This window comes from Plectropomus leopardus, chromosome 5, assembly GCF_008729295.1.
Source record: "Plectropomus leopardus isolate mb chromosome 5, YSFRI_Pleo_2.0, whole genome shotgun sequence".
Taxonomy (NCBI): Eukaryota; Metazoa; Chordata; class Actinopteri; order Perciformes; family Serranidae; genus Plectropomus; species Plectropomus leopardus.
In genome coordinates this window covers 10,942,824-10,965,481 of record NC_056467.1, presented here as the reverse complement: position 1 = coordinate 10,965,481, position 22,658 = coordinate 10,942,824, and the positions used below count along the sequence as shown (strand labels likewise).

General features: G+C 40.7%; 1 protein-coding gene across 1 annotated transcript in view; it reads right to left on the bottom strand.

The window, feature by feature from the left end:
* lekr1 (leucine, glutamate and lysine rich 1) overlaps positions 1-15,973 on the bottom strand; it is a 71,640-nt gene extending 55,667 nt beyond the window's left edge. Inside the window, exon 1 of the mRNA XM_042486932.1 lies at positions 15,887-15,973. Within this exon, the coding sequence (XP_042342866.1) occupies positions 15,887-15,973 (87 nt within the window). The remainder of the gene's footprint in view (positions 1-15,886) is intronic.
* Between the last annotated feature and the right edge of the window lie 6,685 nt (positions 15,974-22,658).

Here is a 22,658-nt window from a genome sequence, read left to right as displayed (position 1 = left end):
ACACAGTCAAAAGCACATTTTGCACACACAGGGGCCGATGAAAGGTACAGATAGAAAGACACACTCACAGCCAAAGACACACAACAAATACACAAATTAAAAACGCATGCTGATACAAGCACAAATATATGCATGGGTACATGCAAAAGACAGACATAGACAGATGCAAACGGCAAATTTACTCACATAAGCATGATCTTCAGACAGACAAGAAACTCACACAATCCCTCACTCTTCACACACACACACACACACACACACACACACACACACACACACACACCCTGAGGGTAGAATGTCTGTGCCACCAGTGGGTTGTGTGCTCCCGTGACTGAGTTCGGCCCCTCAGGGAGACCCCTTGCCCAGGGCACTGACACGTTCACTTAGCACTCAAACCACAAAACTAACCCCTCCACACGCTCTCTCTCTCTCTCTCTCTCTCTCACACACACACACACACACACACACACATACACGATTACTATCACACACATGCTTGCAAAAAATACCTGAGAGGAGGAGGAGGAGAGACAAGTATGGTTTGAATGAAACAAGAAAGTGATAGAAAAAGAGAGACTGAGGAAGAGGAGGAAAAATGTCTTGTTGTTCCTTAAATGTTTCATGCCAGCAGCCAATAGATGCTTCTCTTTGACACACAAAACCTCTTTGTCCTCTAGTGCACACAACACTTCTATGGCTCCCCTTGTGTCTCGTTTATTTCTCTTTCACTCTGTCTCTTGATTGACTCCATTAGCATGCTGGACTGCTGCCAAAAGCAGATTTAAAACATTGAATTTCGAGACACATCCAGCTCGTCCAATCGAACAACACTGGTTTGATTCATTCTTGGTGATGATAATTCCATTATTTAGAGAGTTAATAAAGATCTATTACAAAAGACCTTATTATAAAGTCAACATGCTGTATGTAAAACATACATGATGCCTAAGGGTATATCAGCGATGCAGTAGTCTCAATCTTCAGTCAATAACCACAGAGCACCAACACAGAATCACCCACTTAACTATAACTGAACCTCCGACGTACACCTAAAATGTAATAGGACTGCTCTGTGTGTGACTGCGTGTCCGTATTTCGGACTTGAACACCCCCACCCCCCACCCCACACCAAAGTCCATGTTATCACTGCAATGCCTCCATGCTCCATCAATTAAACATGGAGCTATTACCTCTCGGCTGATGTGAAGCATTTAGGAAGGGTGGAGTGGTGCAGGTGGGGCCGACAGGGCTGGGTGAGGGGGGTGGCTGGTGTCTTGCCAGGATGAGAAACATAATTAATTTACGTTATGCCTTTTTAACTCCCTGACTGTCTGCGCTCATTGTCTCATGCTGAAGGTGGAGATGGACTTCTACGCGAGCAAGACACTTTAAGAGATTTAATCTGTCCCAACTTCTGCTATGTTCACACCACACCTCTCTACTCCCCTCATTTTTCCCTAATCTTCCATCTTCTCCCTGCATCATTTTTCCTCCTTTGTCCTTTTCTCCTTCCTCCTGTTCCTAAAGAACCGTGGCCCCCCTCCTCATCTTCCCACTGCTCTCCCTCTTCCACCTCCGCCTCCTCAGCTACAGCTGCCGTGACCCATCTGGCTCATCAAAACACCAGAGGTGGGTCACTGTCACGAACACAGACCTTTCATGTTACATGCAGGCACTGCACCACACACACACACACACACACACACACCCAAACACACACACACACACACACACACACACACACACACACACACACAGACACAAACACAAACATGCATTCCATGACCAACAACTGATGTACTTATACACAAGCACGCACTGTGCAGACACACTGTATGTACCTGTATATCAATGGCCACACATGGCAAAATGCAGTTTCCAATTCTGGATTAAATGCAAATGAACCCAATGAGAAACATGACATGTTCTTAGCATGTTATGAAGTGCAGACATAGTTAGAGAAGCTACAAGAGCTATATTATGAGAACAAAAAAAAGAAACTAAAGGCTCCAAAAAGGCCAGGATTGAATGTTTTTGTTCTTAAAGCAGATTAAATGGTCTCACTTGTCTGCATCAAGCAGCTCCTCTACCTTTTTTCCTTATTGTCACTAGTGACCTGTTTTGCAAAGCCGACTTTTCCTGTTTCCTTGTAGATTTCTTAAGTACCCCACACACATATTTGACTTCTGTACTGCAATTTCATGACCCACAAAAGCCCAAAGGACAGTCAATATCAGCCTAGCCAAAATCTGACAAACAAAATAATATTTGTCTCTTAAATTGCAATTTTATTAAATAAGTAGAAGGTCAAAGCTTTTAATGAAGGAGAGACATCATGCAGGCTACACAAAGCAGGCAAAACAGAGTTGTTGTTGACAGCAGGCCTCAACAGATCTTCACAAACAGACAGACTAAACAATTTATTTTCTCTAATCCTCAGTACTTGAAAAACCTGAATACCCTTGAGTAATTTTGGAAAGCAGGGAGACTACAAAAACTACAACCCATGCTTACAAACACAGTAACAGAAGTACTGTATAAAGACAAAATTCAGTGCACACTGAATAATGTTGAGAGATGTAATGGAGGGGTACAAGGCACTTAGGCATTTTTTGTTTTTTTTTTCTTTTTTTTGGGTGCCTGAAGGATTAGAGGCATTAGGATTAGGTTTAATCAAGTGATATGATGATGGGCAGCGGATTTAGTGTGGAAAAAACAAAGGCGGGAGCGCTGCCTCGCATCATACCTGGATCTTTCTAAACTATTTCTCTTTCAAACTCTTTTTCTCTTCCTCTTTCAATCTCACAAATGCTTTCTCCTTTCCATCTGCTTAGCTGGCACTTTATCCTGCTTCTCTCTGTCTGTGAAATCACAGACACGATAGATCACGCAAGCATTTAAGAAGGGATTAAGTAGTTGAGGGACTTATCCTTGTTTTTTTCCCCTAATTTTCCTAAATTATTTTCTTTTTTGGACTGTGACAGTGTGTGAGAGATTGTGGTGTGTGTGTGTGTGTGTGTGTGTGTGTCTGTGTGTGTGTGTCCCACTGAAAACATTGTCCAGCTGTGCTCTTGTCTTTGCGTGTCAAAACGAGAATGTTTTTGTGAGCTTTTGTCACTTTGTGTGCGTGCATGAGCGCTTTTGTTTTTTGGTATGTTTTTCTTTTTTTCCTTTTTTTAGTGTTGCCGGTGTGTGCGTGAATATGACTGTGCGCATGTGCACACACAGTGTGTGTGCCTGTGTGGGTGTGTGTGTGCTCATGTTTGTGTGTGTGATCGAGACGGCGCTTCGTGACTGTGGCTTTGTTGATTTTTGCGACGATAAAGACCCCCTGTGGTGCTCAGTGTAGCGAGAGCCAACACTGAGATTCCACTCATCTGGACCCCATGGCGCACCACACATCACATGACAAGTGTGTGTTTATGAGCAATTGCATGAGTATGGATGTGGGCTTTTTTGTGAATATTTGTATGCGTGTGTGTGTGTGTGAGTGTGTGTGAAAGTTCCTTGACCGCGGCACGGTGTGCGTGTCTTTGTGAATGAGTTTGTTTCTATGTCTGTTTATCTGGGTGTGTGTGGAGGAGAGAAAAAGGGAGGGGTAGTAGTAGCCACAAGGGATAGAGGGAAGTGCAAGAGGTGGGGGCAGAGGCGTGCAAGTAGCAAAGAGGAGAGAGGGGAGGGTGCAGACAGATCAGGGGGATACTGTATTGTAGAGTAGATGAATCAAAGTGAGTGAGACAGCCAGTTTCTGGGTTGTGTGTGTCTGTACGGAAGAGTAAAACTGAGGAATCCACAGTCAGTCAATCACTCGCACACACATGACAGATGTGTGCATGCAGACAGCAGAGGTTGAAATGATCAGCAGCAGTCACAAGAAAGTCAGAACGAAGTCAGCGGAGCAGACAAAGTGCAGAAAGGAGGGGTCTGAACCACGTGTCGGAGGGCTTATAACCCTCGTATAATCCAGGGTTGCATGTTTGTCGGCTGACTGGTTGTCCTCCCGTTATATTATCCTCTCTTTCCTTGCTTCCCCTTCCCCGTCTGCCTGGCCGCTTACCTCACTTGCTCCTTTGCGTGGAAGCAGGGAAAGGGCAGTGGCAGGGAAAGAATCACCTATGGCTGCCTCGACCGGCACTTGGCCACGCATCACATCACATCCAAACACAGGGCGAGGCACAGCACGGCATGGCACAGCACACACAACAACAAACAACTAGCCTGAGGAGCAGCAGGCAGAAGACTGGCTGAGTCCATTTTCTTCTGCGTGTGTGAGGGGGTTCAGTCGTGTGGGAGTCAACCAATCAGCCTTAGTGTCCTAATGCAGTTTCTTGAAGTTAGCCATGCTCATCTCCGTAACTGACTGACAACTGGATCCTCTTTAGCAAGGTAGCTTACAGTCAATATAAGGGGCGCTGTGAAGTGAGACCTAATTGAACCACCAAGAGCAAAACTGAATTTACCGCAGTATCTGTTTTGTTCTATGCTCATATTCTTGCAAATTTTGAAGCAGCACTATAGTCAAGGGTTGCTGAAATCAAAGTGCTTATAATGCCCTTATTGTAAGGTGCTTTGTGCTGCATTTCTTGTATGAAAGGTGCTATCTGAATAAAGCTTATTATTAATATTAGAGTTGCTTCAACATGTGCATTAGACTGAATAAAACACCTGCGTGAATGTTACTCCTTTGCAGACAAAAACTTCATAGTTTCTACACAGTTCAATAGTGGTGATCTGATGCCAAATGCCTCAGCCATTGGCAAGTTCAAACTCAGCTTATGATATGTTAATAAAACAGAGATTTGTATTATCACTAAGTTAAAAATTGGAGTTGGTGCTTGTGTATTTTCAAATGTGTTTTCTTTAACTGTAATTTTTATACTTTTATTTGGTACTTATCTACTTTTTATAGTTTTTCTATTCTTGTGTTTGTGTACTTGCATGTTTATTCCAGAGGTCTAAGAGAAATAGCACTTCAGTCTTATATTTGTCCCACACATATGGCAGAATTGACAGTAAAGTTGACTTTGACTTTTGACTTTGACTAAAAATGGGCTGCACCCATATACTGTATATAAAGATGGACGACACACCAACACTTTCTGAAGTACTTGCTGAAGTAAGGTAAAAAAAATCCGGGATACAGACATTGCCATCTTGCAGGGGTGATGTGAATGAGAGCCCATATCTGCGCAGTAGCAATATTCGCATTGGGGTAGTTCCCGCCAACACCCCCGTCCAACCAATTGTGAGCAGCTCCATTGAATGCGAGCACACAGACTGGCTGTCATAGCGGTCAATCATGGAGGAAAAGCCCTGCTTTGTATAATTTAATAACTCATTAAAATGTAACTTATCATAAAAAGAAACACTCAAACAAACATCAGGGTGATGAGAATTACCTTCAGTTACAGACACCGTCTTTGGGAAAAATTTATTTGGCGTGTACTTTTATTTTGGCCCATGTCCATTCACTAACATGGAGGGACGGGCCTTAGGACCTACACTGCAGTCAGACACCAGGGGGCGATCGAGATTGAGTAGCTTCACTTTGGGGGAGGTGTCATGTCATCCAGCTTTAAATGCAGTCTATGGTTGCACCCCACAAACTCAGATCCACACTTCTTAGATATAAGCTGTTACTAAATATTTTCACCTAACTGCTATAACTACCACCTCCAAAACTAAACATGTATGTCACTTGATCAAGTGCAATGTAAACTGGGAGGGTTTTAAATTACATTTCACAAAAATACCACAACATACATAACTTAAATTACAAAACAATGTACCAGTAACTAAATGATCCATTCATACTAAACTGCATGAATACTACAAATTCTAAATCACGCATATTTTCTCCATGTATAACTTGCAAACAGCAGATGACTCACGAAATGCTCCCCAAATGAGCATGTAATACAGAGGTTCTTCAACAGCTGAATAAAATTATGGCAGCTAGTTTGACTCTTCAGTTCCAAAAATTTAATCTGTCCTGAGTCCTGCAGCTAACATTTTGTACCATTTTACCCTACACTGTTTACTTTATAGACTCCATGGCTTCACTATATGCTTAAGAAGTACTGCATTATAATTTAATTACTCCAGGATTTAAACAGACTGAGTGCAGGCATACATGTAAGGGGTGAAGCCAGGACAGCAGGGAGGCCAGCGAAAAAAAAAATAAGCCAGAGAGAGAAGGGGGAGTATAGTCTGTTACATTAATCAGAGTTAGCAGACAACACATGTGCTTCCGTTAGCCCCACTAGACCACGCATCAGAACACACAGCTCGGCACGGCACGACATGGCACGGCACAGTAAGCCAGTAGAGGCCAGAGGAGGTAATGCTGGCTGAAATGTGTCGTGCATGTCTGCCTGCCTGTCTATCCGGCTGGTTCTGTCTATTTGTCTTTGCTGTCCAGTTTGTCGTCTTCTTAACATTCATCCTACTTTTATGTTCTTCATTTGCGGCTTAAACCAGGTGGAATGACATTCTGTCTGACGAGATGACAGTCATTGGAGCGGGGCTAAATGTAACCTCATTTAACCCTCTTAGGCAAGAGAAAACAAGTGCTGTCGCCTGCAGTGTTTAACTCTGTGCTGAAGTACATTATGCAAAAAAAGCTTCAGACACTTATGAATGAGTAAAACTGAGAGGATCTAATTTATTTTGACTGTACTAATAACTCAGGCTTAACGTCACAGATGGCCCCATTTTGAGCCAGGCATGTTGAAGTTCATTTAATGTTTACAAGAAAATCCTGTCCTCTTGCACTGTTAGGTGTGATCAGTCTGTCAGTGGTGTATTCGTGCAGTGTAACTTTGCTGGATTATAAAGCAATGAATAGTTTAGGGCCCAAATACATTTCTGACCTTTTGCTCCATTTTTTTCAGTTAGCTATCATTTGCGTACTATTGAGAGATATTGGCCAATTAGCGGTGTTATTATTCCAAGTGTACAGACATTATTGTGAGACACAGTGGATCTTGTGATTTTCTAACTTTTCAAGCAAAAGACTCAGACATACTGTCCACTTCAGAAACCATCGACAAAAGTGCTGAGGGTGAGGCTTGTGCACCTAGCCATGATACAACTGCTGCAGACTTAGCAGCCACAAACAAACACAAACAAGAGACGACCAAAAAAAATCAGAAAATTATCCCAAGTGCAATTAAATTTAGAAATTTTATGCAGAAGGGGGTCCCTGCTCCGTCTCTCTTTGACCTAAGGTGCCCTTAATAGCTTTTTAAATTTTATTTAAATGCCCTTATATATATAGTTTCTTTTGCACTTTGTCTCTATCTCTTTGATGTTTCATGCAAAGCACTTTGAATTGCCTTTTTGCCTATATATATATATGAGTAAACTTGCCTTGCATGCCTATTTTACCTTTTTTTTTACCAACTTTCTCTCAAAAAAGTTCTACCTTGGTTATTGAGGTTCATTAGAACAACTTTCCATATTACCCATAAAACATTCCAGGTCTAACTGTATTCAGCTTAGTGTATTCATAAGTAGTGACAGCAGTAACCATGATAGTGAAGATGGTAGTAGTACATGAAACAAGAAGTAGAATAGTAGCAAATTCAACAGATTTTTCACTATTGAAAAATTGATATTGGCATTTCCTTTCTGAAAACACAAAACACTTTGTGAATATCATGGATAATGGTCCATTGAGTCAACTATCAATGAGGACATTTTTCCTCTTTTGACTGAATTTCTCTGACTGAATCAGTGTAATGTACTGTGTCTAAAAAGGCCTTCCCCTTATCATTTAATGCTGTTTTTCTGCTATCAAAATCAGTTGTAACTTGAGGTATCCTGACATGACATGTTGGAATGTAACCACACAACAAGATGGATGCCGAGCATGCACCAAGCATTGACAATGACTGGCATTTTTGTGATTGGGCACTGACTATGTGAACACTTGATTATCATGTATCTTTCAGAAGCAACTGCCAGTGGCTGGCATGGCAACTGCTTCAAAAAAGCAACGGTGACCTTCCAGTGACCCTTGGATTATCATGCAATATTGTCACTTTGTATTTCCAAGCTCCAGACAACACCCATGAAAATATTGCACAATAATCCCCCTGCTTTCTCTCAGTCATTACTGCAGATCAGCATTCACCTGATGAACCCCCCCCCCAACCCCCCCCCCCCCCAAACACCCACACACCCACACACACACACACACACACACACACACACTCTCTCTCTTAATCTCTTGCTCTTTGCCCAGATTTAAAGAAAAAAGACTGAAAAGGGGCAGCAAAGGTGAGGAAAACAATGGAGAGAGAGGAGGAGTGAGGGACCAAGTCTGAGATACAATGATTAGAGTGAACAGACAACACATGTGCTACCATTATCCAGCGACCTCCTGAGGTCTTATTGAGGAGAAGGATCAAGACAAAAAAAGGGAGGAGCGTGTCTGGCTTTAAACTATCCATTATTCAAGGAAAGGAGAAGTGAGGTAACGACAGAGAAAGAACGCGAGACAGACAGAGAAAGGAGAGGAAAGGAGAGATGTGTAGCACGGTGTAGCTCACTGGGACGTGTGGCTTGTCTCTACTCTCCTCTTTTCCTCTAGAAGACTTTGCCATGCTCATATTAAAAATGGATGGGTGGAGGGAGGGAGAAGGAGACCAATGAGCAGTTGAGAGCCCTTGCTTGGACAGTCTATAGTCAGAGGCACGGAAAGACATGACAGAGGCTAGTGTGGACTTAGATTTACACCTTTGCATTAAAAGAGATGAACAAAGAAGGCTGAAGATGTTTTATGATCAGACACTGCAGTCATCATCTAAGTGAAGATTTTAGTAAGAAGAGAAAGAAAGACATCTCCAGCAAAGAAACCAGGCTTGTGACTGGTTTAGATTGTTTCTGCATTGTATCTTCAACAACTGAGTCTCCTTTGAGGAGTCTGAAAAACACACTGCTACCATATACAGTACACAGCAAACGGCATGAAGACATCTCAACATTACATACACCATTGCCCTGCTGTCACTGCAAAATGTCATTTAGTCATTAAAAATGTCCAGAGGGTTTTCATGGCGGACAGACTTAAAAATTTCAACTTATTGCGAAAATGACCGAGGCTTGTCCTTTTTGCACCTGTCCTATCAACATGCAGAGGGCAGTGTGGCCAAAGCAAGGACTCCGATGACAGTTGATCACATTAACAGGTCTGTATCTGTACGCCAGTTGTCCTACATTCAGAACTGTGACTGTTATACATTTATCGTACCAGTCAGATGAAATAGTGTGTCTTCAGAGCAGGAAAAGGTCAAACTTTACTGTGCACAGCAAAGATACCACTGTCTTATCCACATTTATTAAGTATGATAAAAGGAAATTGATATTTTTAATGACATTTTTTATGAATACATATCCTGCGGTTTCACAATGTACATGCACCCCCCTTAGCTTAGCCTAAACATTTCAAAGGCTTGTTTACACAGGAGGCCTTCAGACACATTTTTAATTGTGCATCTCACGCACCAACACAGCTGTCTGTAGGCCTTATAACAGCTTGTGTTTCACTTGCATGTAACCACCACCAAAAGCTGTTTTCATGCTTCATATCTTTTTTCTGAAGCTTTAGTGCATAACAGTGATTAAGTGTCATGCTCTAAGTGCTGCCAATACACGTGTAGACACAGATGAAGGGCTGAAGCTGCTTCCGATATGCAGATTGTGTGGACACTGTGCAATTCTTAACTCTAAAATCACAACCCTCCACAACCCTCCTACTCACTCTCAAGGTCTAAAACTCAAACAGAAAGGAGTGTGGATGTGTGCAAAAACACACACATCCATACACACGCTTGTGCTCCATACGGTTTTACCTGCACTTTTTCAGACAGCAGTCAGCCAGGGAGCCAAACTTATCAGTACTACCAGTACGGTGACACACAGTGTCTCTGCTCTGTGAGCTGTCCATATAGAGCTTCATCTACAGCACTATTGCATATAGAAAGAGAGAGAGTGGAATGAAGGAAAAGTACCATGTTACTGAGAAACTGCAGTACGGATGGCAGCCACAGGCTAAAACTCACTATAATGTGAATGCAATGAATAACAAAACACAGCACCTACTCAATTATGAATCGCACTAGAGTCAGGCAGGTAGTGAATGCATGCCATGATGCGCAGTGTGTGTGTGTGTGTGTGTGTGTGTGTCTGTGCATGAAGAGGTGGAAGGTAAACACAGCCCTTTTTAAGTACCAGTGTTTTGTCTAAAACCTCCTATTGTGTTGGTAATGTGTATGTCTGGTGTTATGAAAGGAAACAGAAAGAAGTTAAACTGTATAAAGAGGAGACATGGGTGTGTTTGTGTGCTTGCATGTGCATGTATGTGTATATGACAGAAAGGGTCTCCATTTTTGTCTCTATCGTCCTATTCTCCTCATTGATTCTCTCCTTTTAATGAAAACAAAACAATAAAATCACTTATCTCTCCTGCACGCACACTGGGATGCTCCCCGTTCTCTCTCTCCCTCCCCTGCGCTCCTCTTGCTCTCTAAAGTGAACGTCTTGTCCTGTTACATTGTGTTTCGGAGCTCTTCACAGACCACAACATTTGAGAAGTTAACAGGGAGTACTATCCCTCTTGTTTGTGTCTTTCTCTACTTGCTTTTCTTGCTTCTCTCCCTGCATGTGTTTCCCCCTCTCTTGGAGGTGAACGTCTTGTCCCATTACACTGTCTGTTTGAGCTCCTCTCAGACTTTGACACTTGAGAAGTAAATAGGTATTATCAGCGCCTCGTGGAGGACAAGAGGTGCTCAGCTGTGGCATAAAAATGCTGTGGTGCTGATCGGTGCTGCACTGAAACAACAAATGAAAAAAAAAACCTTGAGCCACATTTGGGCTTGAATACTGCTAGGAAAGATTACAGGAGCTGTATACAACAATCAGAGTATATCTATGAGTCCGAGGTTATCTGCACACGGTTCTCAGCGTGAGCCAGGAGCTAGCAGCTAACGGTGTTAACTCCGTGAGGAGGAATTGGAGGTTGAGTGCTATGCTTCTACAACAACGCCTTGGGTCGGTACAGTGTCATGAACACAATATGAGCACAGTGCAGAGTGCCGCCGATTAGCTAGCCAGTTGAAAATACACACAGGGAGTCGCATGCAAAAACATGCACTCGCCACCTAACAGTCTACTGTAACAATAAACAGAGCAGTTAGGATTATAACACACACAGAGGTAGCCTGACTTCATCGTCTGCTCAGGGAGCCATTACTCCACTATATCTTTACTTTACAAATAGTTGTTTGCTGCTATATTAATGCTGTGTATATAGTGTAGAGATTCTTTTGAGTGTCACCAGCCCCTTTTACACTGCATGTTCAAAGAGGGAATATTGTGCCTTTATACCATACAATACAATATACAATTGCAGAATGGGGGGACAGAGTTGTCTCCAGTAACAATGCTGAAATGGTGTCTGTATAAACAGAGCAGCTGGCAGGACAGGACCATAGACAGGATGAGTGTGACGTTTTGTCTTTGTGTTATGTGTATGACCCACCGTGGGAGATTTAAAAAGCAGCTAGCAGCAGTAAGCAGCTAACTCAAAGAAGAACGAAGGACATAATTGTCTGCAAATTGGGAAAACAATGAGCTTGTTACCCTCTGTGTAAAGGAGGAGATCAGCTGCCCTGTAGCAGAGAAGGTAAATGATTGTTGTTACCATGTCAATGTCATTATTATTGTCAATTACCCAGCACTGCCAACGCATATGCTTTATGTCACACTGAAGGTTGACGCTGTTGTGTTAAACATTACGCCTGTCACGCCTATTCTGATTCCACTGTTTACAATCAATCACTGAAGCGGCATGTTGCCGCCATCGTTTGGTTCTGCGTAAAAATGCAAAGGAGGCATAAAGATGGGACTGCGCAGACTCTGTGTAAAAAGGTCTACTTTGACAACTCCTGCCAAGTAAGGAGGGAGTGAAACAGCACCATTTTGAGTTTTGGTGATGGCAATAGACAAAGGCTAATGCTGTGTTCAGACCCACAATAGCCCTGTGTCATTGATTAGCACAGCAGGGGTTTTGATGGAGGACTCCCACAAAAAAAGAAAAAAAAATGCAGTGCACTGTGCAATCAAATAAGTGCAACAACAAAATCCAAGGACATGAACAGCATATTCTACTTTTCACCTTGTGATCATAAAAAAAAACACAATATGATTACTGCCATGATAACTGCAGAGTACTAGAATCCTGTCTCACAGTACTTTAACTTCTGAATGGTGTTTTAGCATTTGCTAAACCTTCAATTTAATGTATATTTTAATGAAACTGGACTTCCTGGATCATATTTCATCTTCTCACTGGTACCTTTAGCAACACGCCAATGCAGCCCCTCGCATGTTTTAATGCAGCGCTATATTTAGTCTGACCACCTGCTTAAAGAAGCAGGTTTGAGTTGATTTTTAATTCAAAGACCATCAGTGAAATGGGGAGTAACAGTTTCTGGACCCTGAATAATAAGTGCTAATGTGCCCTTGAGAAAAACATTTGTCAAAAGACAAATGGCAAAACTGAAAAGCAGCATGCATTCTCAGTATATTTAAATCAAATACAATACTGCATTGATTATGTTCTGCTCTCTTGCAAAAACTGCAATGGTGCAGAGAGATTTGCTCAACAGAAATATGAAAGATACATTTCTTGTTCATTTCACCACTATAATTAAGTCACTGGGTAGCAATAGAAGACAACGGAAATATGTGATCTTAAGCAGCACACAGTTGTGTTACTTTTACTATGTGAAACACACCTGAGAGTAGCAAGTTACCAATTGCTTGTACTAGCTTAACCTGGAGCAACATCACTTTTCTTGTGCTTCTTTCAGACATCTATCACAAGTATTTAAACCTTTGAATTCTGATTTCTCTCAAAAAAGAAAAAGCAAGGGAAAAATTAGATTTATAATTATCACAGTTACAGTTTAAAATTATGTAACAGAATTATTATAATTTTGAAGCATGTTTGTTTACTTTCTTGTTCTTTTTTTTTCTCATTTTCAGGTGATTTTCTTAAACCTTTTACTAATCTCTTGCTAATTTGGGCGTCATTTCTTCTTTCATTGCTCATGCCTTCTGTCCAAGCTAATTTGCTCATGTTTCAAAGGACTAATGTTCTTTAGCAACGCCCCTCCATAATCTTCACAGAAGACAGAGATGCCATGGATAGGCAGCAAGACCTGTAAGAACTGCTGCATGTGCATCGTATATTCATACCTGTGTTACATATTCATGTATACATATTTGCATGAATGACACATTCATACAACTTGCATGTTTTTTAAATGTGGGAAGTAAACTACATGAAAAGGAAACCAATGTTTTTTTGGTGTCCCACCCTGTCTAACATTTCATGTAATGTGCGAGACGGTACTTTGTGTGTGCACCTGTAACTGAGTTTGAGCTGCACCCCTGTGTGTGTGTGTATACAAACAATAAACATACTGTCAGCATGAAAGTTCATTGCAAGTATGTGTGTTACTGTGCCGGAGTGTGTGGGTGGGAGGCATGGTGTTTGTGTGTAACCGCAGCGCTCTCTTTCTCAGCAGCCCACCATTAAACCTTGGTGCCAGCCCTCTCCCAGCACACCAGGATTAACAGCACTTAAATGGGCCTGTTAGTACACCACCTCCTCTTTGCCTCCCACGCCGACCAGTGCACATGGTGCTGCCCACAGCTTTGCGCTTGCAACGCACACTGCCTCTGTTGTTTTTTGTTCTCCGCTCGCCCCCAGCCACCTAAGCCTCCTCCAATAAATGGTGCTGAAGTGTACTCAGCAGGGGGCTAAGCCCAGAACATCCTCTATTTTACGGACCTATTGGAATCTGAGTGGATGACAGAGAGAGGAAAAAAGGGGGGGGGGGGGGGGCAGATCCCGAGACTGAACCAGATGGACTATGATCAAAATGTCTCTCCCTCCCTCTTTCATTCTTTGTAATTGTCTCTCTTCCCTTTGCTCTGTGTCTGGTTATCACATGCCTCTTACGACAAATCATAAACAGGAGCACTGAAACGGATGCACACACACACACACACACACACACACACACACACACACACACACTGAGGAGAGCTGGATGCCCACCAAAGAAATCAATAAATAAAATGGATTCCCATTTGAGTCTGTTGGCCATGGTGCAGCAGGAATGGATGGATGGGAGAATGGACAGACTTTCGGGGGAGGCTGGGGGGATTTAGTCTGTACATGGGCATGGAAAGGCCACCCTCACATAATACCAGGGGGTGTATTGTTCACAGCCATCTACTGGCCTCAATGAGAAATTCCAGAAATTACTAGAGAGCAACAGACAGGGAACTGAGAGAGACAGGAAGAGGGAGCAGATCGCAGAGAGAAAAAAGTCACATAGCTCCACTGAGTAATCATACTACTAGCTGCTCGAGGTCATGCTGTGCTGAACAGGTTTAAAGACTAATGGAACTGATAATATACAGCAGCTAAAATAATTCAGGGTAATTCCAGTTTATTACATGTGCTCTTATTTTTCCAGCCATCTTTTCTGTTGGTTACCATTCTCACAAAAATACTGAGTGCTGGGAACAGACACTGCTACAGCAAAGTCTGACAGGAAAAGAAACACGGAGTGGGATGATCAGACAGGTTGTAAACAAGCCAACAGTTGGGATGTGCCAAATCATATTGTTCAGGATAAATTCTAATGTGATAAATGTGTGATTTTCCAACATGCTGATTTTTTTTATGCTTTGACTATGCAGCAGCAACCCACTTTGCTAAAAATGAAATTTTGCTGCCTGCTCCACTGTGGAAGTATTACTTCCAAACTGATTGATTTTGGTAGCGTGGAATATATATTCATCTTCAGAGAAAAGAGTAATGCAATCCACAGCAAATACCACATACCCTGTCATCTTAGATTTGAAAGAACATGAGTTGCATACAAGTAGAAAATGAAGCCAATGCATAAGTGCCAAAAACTGCAGTTTATCAAATGGCCACTTTCACAATGGTTTAATGTAAAAAAAAAAAAAAAATCTTCGTTTTTTTTAACATTAAAACAATGTGACAGTGTTTTAATTTTTTTTGTTTAATATGCCCTTACATTAAAAATGTATGAGCACTTGCAATGCAAAGTAATTGGATGAATAAAATGTTTGGTCAGTAGACTAATACTAATACTAATACTAATACTAATACTAATACTTACTTTCCTATTCTGACTATCAGAAGAGTCAGAACATAAGAGTTATTTATTTTTGGAAAACTTGGTCTTTGGAGAAAATAATTTCCACTGACAAACAGGGTATATAGTGGTATTAGAGACCCTATGTGCTTCCTGTTTAAAGAAAGCCATATTCCCTGCTAATTTATATTCATACCATATGGTATATCATATGGGAATATGTAACTGCCACCTGACATTGACAAGGCTATGAAGCAACATGTCATCATTGCCATGTTATTTCCTAAGTGCTTTATCTTAAAACAGATGGAAGATAAAAAGCATTGTCCTATTTCTTATTCAAATCATATGGATTACGACAGCATATGGAGAGAGAGCAGCCTTAAAACACTAATCAGGATGTCACAAACACATTCATATTTCTGGCTTGGGAAAATAAAAATCACATTTGTTAACGACATATGTTGTGTCAATATGGTCTTTCATTAACATGCTGCTTTGGAAGGTAACATATGCAGTATGTGTCCAACCTGAATGCATGTGTGTGCTGAAAATGATTTAATACAGTATGCTCCCCTGAGAGGAGAGTCTTTGTGTTAAGATATAACTTCAAATAAAAAATCAGCAAGGTACCTGTCAGGGGTTTTCAGGAACATGATTTCTGAATCACGGCCTACCTTTTTTATCTCCTCAGGCAGTGGGTAGATTGGAGGAGAGTGAAGAACCATCTTCATTTCCTTCTCCCCCTCCTGCTCTGCCTCCATAGATTTCCCCTTGTCTCCTGGAAACAACAAGCCCTGCAGTATTAGATTTACTGGAAATTGTATATAGTGTGTGATATGGATTTCCAATTGCTGCAAACTAGGGCTGCAACTAACAATCATTTTCAAAACTGATTCATCTTTCTATTATTTTAAAGAACAGAAAATCCTTTTGTCTATACCAATTCAGAAAAAAGTTATTAAAAGAAGTCCATCATAATTTGCCGAAGTCTACATGAGACTTGCTTTGACCAACAGCACATAATAATCAATTTACAGTTCTATTAAACAGAAAAAAACACAGATCCTTACATTTTAAAATGCAGAATATAATCATCAAAATTGTTTTTGGTTAACTTTGCTAATTAAGTAGTTCGTTCTTTCATTGATTGCTTAGGCTCTAAGTTGTAATATTCAATCTTCAAGGGAGAAAAGCGCTGTCTATTTTTTGTTTTGGAGGTATTATTCAGTTCTATTTGTTGGCTCTTGACCTGAGCTCTTGTGAGGTGAGTCATTTTTTCTTTCTTAGATTAAAGAAAATCTTATATTTTAAGAAGAATTATTATTACATTTCTTACATATAATCCATCTTGTTTAATTAAGAACACAATAACCAACAGTAGAAGCTTCAAGAAAAAAAAGCATGAAAACAAAACATGCCTCTTAACCCCTCTAAAAAATAAAACCCTAATTCTAAAGTATTTCTGCGACCATCCTACGACATTGTCTTTTGCTCAGTATTACCCAGGAATATTGACTATGCTTTTCAAGATAAAAGGGGGTGGTACTTTTAAACTGATGAATAGCACTTAGCCTTTGAGGTTAATGTAAGGGTAAATCCCTTAGCGTGATGTCCACCATATTAAACCCATTTGCCGCACACACTATTCAATAGATTAATCAGTCAAGCTTATGGCATTAAGCCTATAGACTGTAGATTATGGCATTTCACAGCTGAGGCGTATTTTGACTTCACAGCCATACATTAGCCTGTCCTCGACTGCAGGGCAACACAGGGTTTAATGAGGACTGATTCAACTTTCAAGTGTGGGAAATATCCACAAAGATCCACATATCCACATCAAGAAAAGAAATGATTTGTGTGCACAGTGCTCTGATTTTTAGTTGCAAACCATGGAAAGACCAACTTTGTTGTTTTATAGTGCAGAGTGAGGAACAGTCAGTAATGTGGCCATAGGAGCAGGAGGTCATGCGGGGAGAACAGTGTGAGCCTTTCCCAGCCTCTCTCTGTCTGTCTGTCTATCTGTGTGTGTATGCTTTCAGGGCATTTATCTATCAGTTCACCATTAGTGAGGGGAAAGCATCACGCCAACTCAACACTTGACCTCTAATTAAATACCTCTGGCTAGCTTAGGGCCAGAGGTCATTCCTATCAGATGGTCTCCTGTGCAAGGCTGCATGCCAGACATTAAATGCCCTCGCAGACCATCGCAGGGAAATGGAGTGAGAGGACACGCAGGAAAATATACAGCACAAACACACAAGGACTTGGCCGTGAGCACAATGCGCACAGAATGACACACATCCAACTGCATAAAATCTAAGAATTTATGAAAAGACAGGGAAGTTTCTCTTTATACAGAGACTAAAACATTCAAGAAGTTGCATGTAAACAAGCACGTGTACATCCGTCTTTCTCACACTAACACACCAGAGCAGACACACAAACCCTGCCCAGTCAAAGAGCAGGCTTCATGCTCACGCACGCTAATAGCCTGATTGCCCCCCTACTGTCTCTAGGCTCTGCATTTAAAACACGGCAGAGATCCTCAATCACTGGCTCACACAACGCAGATAAATTAGTTACGCCCTGTGACGGCATTAAGCAGGCCTATCCTTTTAGATGGACGCAGATATAAAGAGCTGATTTTGCATGACAACTGTTCCCCCGTGACATTTTGTCCGTTTTAGCCCTGATTGAACTATTAATCAGTCTAATGTGAGAGAGGCAAGCTGTTCATAAACTCATCTATTCTGCATGGACGCATGCCTAAGTCGTGAGAGGAAACATACACGAACAGATAAACTCATGAGGGCCCTCAGTTAGGCACGAGCAAAAACACAAGCACTTAGGGTAAAAAGCATTTAGGGGAGGGAGGACACACGATGAAGAAATGTCCTCAACCCACCTCATCCTGGAGGCAGATGGAGCTGAAATAATTTGATCTCATTGATCCACAAGATAATTGTTTATTTAAAGAGCTGAGCATCATTAATATTTGGAGACTATGGGTATAACCATACAAAATAATCAGCATCATTTTCTTAAAGTTAATTAATTAACTTTCTGGTAATAGAAAATATAAGAGAAGTCAACTTCAGATGCATCTAAACCATCCAAATTTGGTCTGTTCAATGCTGAATCTCACTTGATCGTAAGTCACTTTTTAGCATAGGTAATGCCCCCTTAACACTATATAGGGGCAGGTTTTGTGCCGTGTGCAAAGAATCTAGCTCATAGCCAAGATTATAACTTCTGCAGTAGTAAAACTGATGTAGGCCTACTGTTAAATGCATTTTTTAAAAAGTAAATAGGATATTAAAGTGCATGTGATATCAAGGAAATGTATTGAAATATTAAAAGTAAAAGTACACATGCAAAAAGGTTTAAATCAATTTAATAAACAAAAATAATTTAAATAGTTAAAAGTAAAAACAGCAAGTCCTCCTACATACAGTATGAGAAGCTGGAACCGTGACATGTTTTTTGCATGAAAAATGACTTACAGGATTATAGAAATAATTGCCAATTAATTAAATGAATAGTAGTGGAAGAGAAAGTACATTTGCCTCTGAAGTGTAATGGAGTGGAGGTGGAAACTGGCATGAGATTAAAATACTCAAGTAATGTAAAAGTTTCTCAGAGTTGTGCTTAAGTACAGTACTAGAGTAAATGAATTTTCATAAGTAACTGTAATTGTAACTGTAGTTAGTTATATTTCACCACTGGGCAGCAGAAAGATGCACAGTAATTGAAAATACAAAAATTGAGATCAATGCAGAATAATAGTATTTTTTTAGCCTTGGAATTTTGTAATCCAGTCATTATAATTACTCTAAACATAATCTAAATTAAATAAATTCTATTAATACATTTTTAAAATGTTCCTCAAATGTAAAAAGTATTTTTCTTGCATTGGGTAACAATTTGTGGTCTGTGAAAACGAAATATATCGTAAATAAATATCGTATATGAGGCCCGGTGTGTTTTACGAATGACTTTTAGATCTATGCAAATATCCTTAGAAAGCAGTTTTAAGCAGTAGCAGAAGCATATATTTCATATATTTCAGAGATATCATGTAATTTATAATACAAGGAAATTGAATGGCTAGCATAATACTTATTATTAGGAGTCACAGACACAGGGTTCAGTCCCTAGGTTAGCTTACTGGCAATGAGCATTGTATCCAAAATGCAGTTTTGTTTACATGCAGGCAACACTATAAACTCTGCATAGCTGCAGGTTGTTTAACATTAAACTTGGGACAAGCACATTGTGGGAAAAAACAATAAATAAAAGAAACTGAGTCGAAAAGCACTCATGAAATGACGCTGACGTTAATCTCGGTATCTGGCTAAATTAGCTAAATTAGCTAACTAACCGGAAAACAAATCACTGCTGTTTCTCGCCTAACTTTACCACTACAGTCATGCAAGAATGTGGCTTTGTTATTTGACAACTTGTGAGCAGAATAAACCTTTACCTACCCATAGTAAGCGGTCCTTTACGGAATTAATGCGAAAAATAATCAGAAAATACTACAAAGTTTGACTGACTTTTTCCTGTTGTAAACCATGCTCTGGCTGTTGCTATGGCCACGACGCAGCGTCATCACGTCACCACCTGGTATATAACGTCAGTGACAGGAAGTTAATTTCTTGTCAAAATAAAAGCATCGAAATGAGAATTGATTATGCTTATCAAAGTTTATGTGCTTATCACACAAACACTACCACATGCATCATATTGCAAAATCATTCAACTAAGGTTTAATAGCAAAAAGAGGTCCTATATAAGGACCTCTGTCTGTGGTCATTGACCACTGAAGTGGAAGCTTCTTATGTTAACCTCTTGAGCCAGTTAACCCTTACCACAACCATCCTAACCACTGTTAAACTCAGGGGAATGAAACTTCAGTTATTAATGCTCATCAGTGTGATGGTACACTTTGACAGGTGAAGGCTTCACATGACCGCAAGGGGCCCTGATTGACATGAACAGGTCAGTGGCTTTCCTGTGGCTGTAAGATATGACTTTCAACAGCATAATTAGTTGATGAGAGGAAGTCATTAAGACACAAGAAGTGCTCACAAAAATAGATGGGTAAGATACATTTTGTGAAAATAGGTAGCCTACCTTTAAAGTACACATAATTATTTTTGTTTGTAAAAATAAAGGATGGATAAACAACGGTGTACAAAATGTAAACAGACAACGCCTTGAAGTCACATTAGCTGAGCTCTTCCTGCTTGCATGCATAGGTCACCCTGCTTGCTCTGTTTGGGTTGTGTGCATTTAATTCATTGCCTCAGATGTAATCTGAAATAACATCCAGACATTCCCACAGGGGATGTTACAGGACCAATCTTTTCATGGTCATATGTGGTATACAAATGCCTGACAGTTTTGCCTTTTTATGTGATGTAATTGTCCTTATTTCTTTGTGGCTGACCAAAGCAAACCTGTGTCTTAGTCTCAGCTCATGCTGCCTGCCCTAATAGAGAGAAGAGAGAAATATTTGCCATGATTTCATTTGTGATGCATGTTCATGCTATTTCTGGACCCGTCAATGAATCGTGCCGACTCAGTCACTCTGATGCAAATTACACTCGCCCACTGAAGTCTAGCCTACCTTCCGTGCTTGTTTATCTGCCTCCACAGCAGAAAGAAATGTGACAAAGGGAGAGAAAAATGTTGTACTCGGGCAGAGACAGTAATCAAATCTCGCACCTTACCGTGCCAAAGAGGGGAGAGAGAAGACAAGCCCTCTCTCTGTATATCCCCCTCCCTCCTCTTCCTGTCTCACTCCCTCTTACCCTCTCTGAAACCGGTCATATCCTCAAATGCCCCTTTGGCAAGGGCATAGAGAGAGGGAGGTAGTGCCATTTATTTAATGCAGCATCATATAGAAAGCAGCACAAGTGGACCACAATTGAAAATTACATTTCCATTTATCATTTATCTGAGCTTTCTTCAACTTTATCACAAAGTGATTTATTTTTTATTTTATCATTATTATCTTTTAAAGTCAAACCTTCTTTCAGAATTGTCTGCTGCATATAAAGAATTTGGGTACCACTGTTATCTTAACATTTTAATTGCCTTGATTATCATCATTTTAAAACAGCTCATATCTGTTCTGATTATTGAACCCAGGCAGGTGAATAATTGATGAGAGCTGGAATTTACCAAACAAAAAAAATTTAATCTAATTATTTCTCTTTCATAATTGTTTGTGGAACCACTAGACTGTATTTTGGGGCAGTCTCTGTGGCAAAAGCAAATTAACCTAATTTGGGAAGGTGCATCCAGTGTTTTAGGGGCACTGAGCCTGCAGGGACCGGGAGCTTGGCATCTATTGAGTCTGTTTCCGGCACGCTATGCTGTGTGGGCAAGTGTATAATGAAGCATGCTGAGTGTGTGCTTGCGTGCGTGTGTGAGAGAGGGAGGGGAAGGAGACGGAGGGGGAGGGGCGACAGGCAAAAGTGTATGTGTGTGTGTCTGTGTCTGTGTCTGTGTGTGTCTGTGTCTGTGTGTGTCTGTGTCTGTGTGTGCATGCACGGATTTAAGAGGGGGTGGAGGAATGAATATGACCCACTATTCTTTTTTTGGCATGAAATGACTAATATTGTCACGCTTGACATATTTGGGCTAGGCTGTGCGGGACAAATCCGATGGCCAACCATGCAGGTTTAACTCACCAAAATCCCCACGAAATACTGCAGGAACAGCACTCCGCACACACCAACTGTGGCTGACAATGAAAAAGAAAAATTATGAAAGTAGTGAGACAGGCAGGCACTCAGAACACATACACTGTTATTTATTTATTTATTTTTTTAAAAAAAGTCTTTCTTTTTTATGTATTATGATATAACTTTTGTGACATAAGGTCCTCCTCACTCACTCAGTCATCCCAAATAGCCTGTCCCACCCACTGATTTCACTTTGCTCATCGGATGTGAACGGCTTTCCTTGGTATTTCTTTGGCTGACGCCTAATTGGCCTCTTGTGCACGCAATGCTGTGCTGTAGAAACCCCATCCACTCCATCTGAATGTGAGTCTTGTCCACCTGTTTTGTTGCGTCACTGTGTGTAGCAGCACTTCCCATGAGGAAAAAAGAAAAAATGATACTAAAAATCCTAGTTTACACGAAAATAACCAAGCACAAATAGCCTGGCTGATGAGTCTATAAGAAACCTGTCAAAACAAGAAAATGTAAACTGTATTTTCACATCTGTGTCTCGTATACCTTAACCATTTTTTATTCCCCCAGTTAGCACATTTTGAATTTACAGGTGATATAAAAATGACAGTTTTCTTAAAAAGAGACAAATCATTCTCCTTTATGGAGTGGTAGAGTCTTGTCTAAGGTATCATAGTTAAGTGCACCCAGAAGAAGGCAGTTTAATAACTCATAGAAACAGATGTCTTGACCTCTG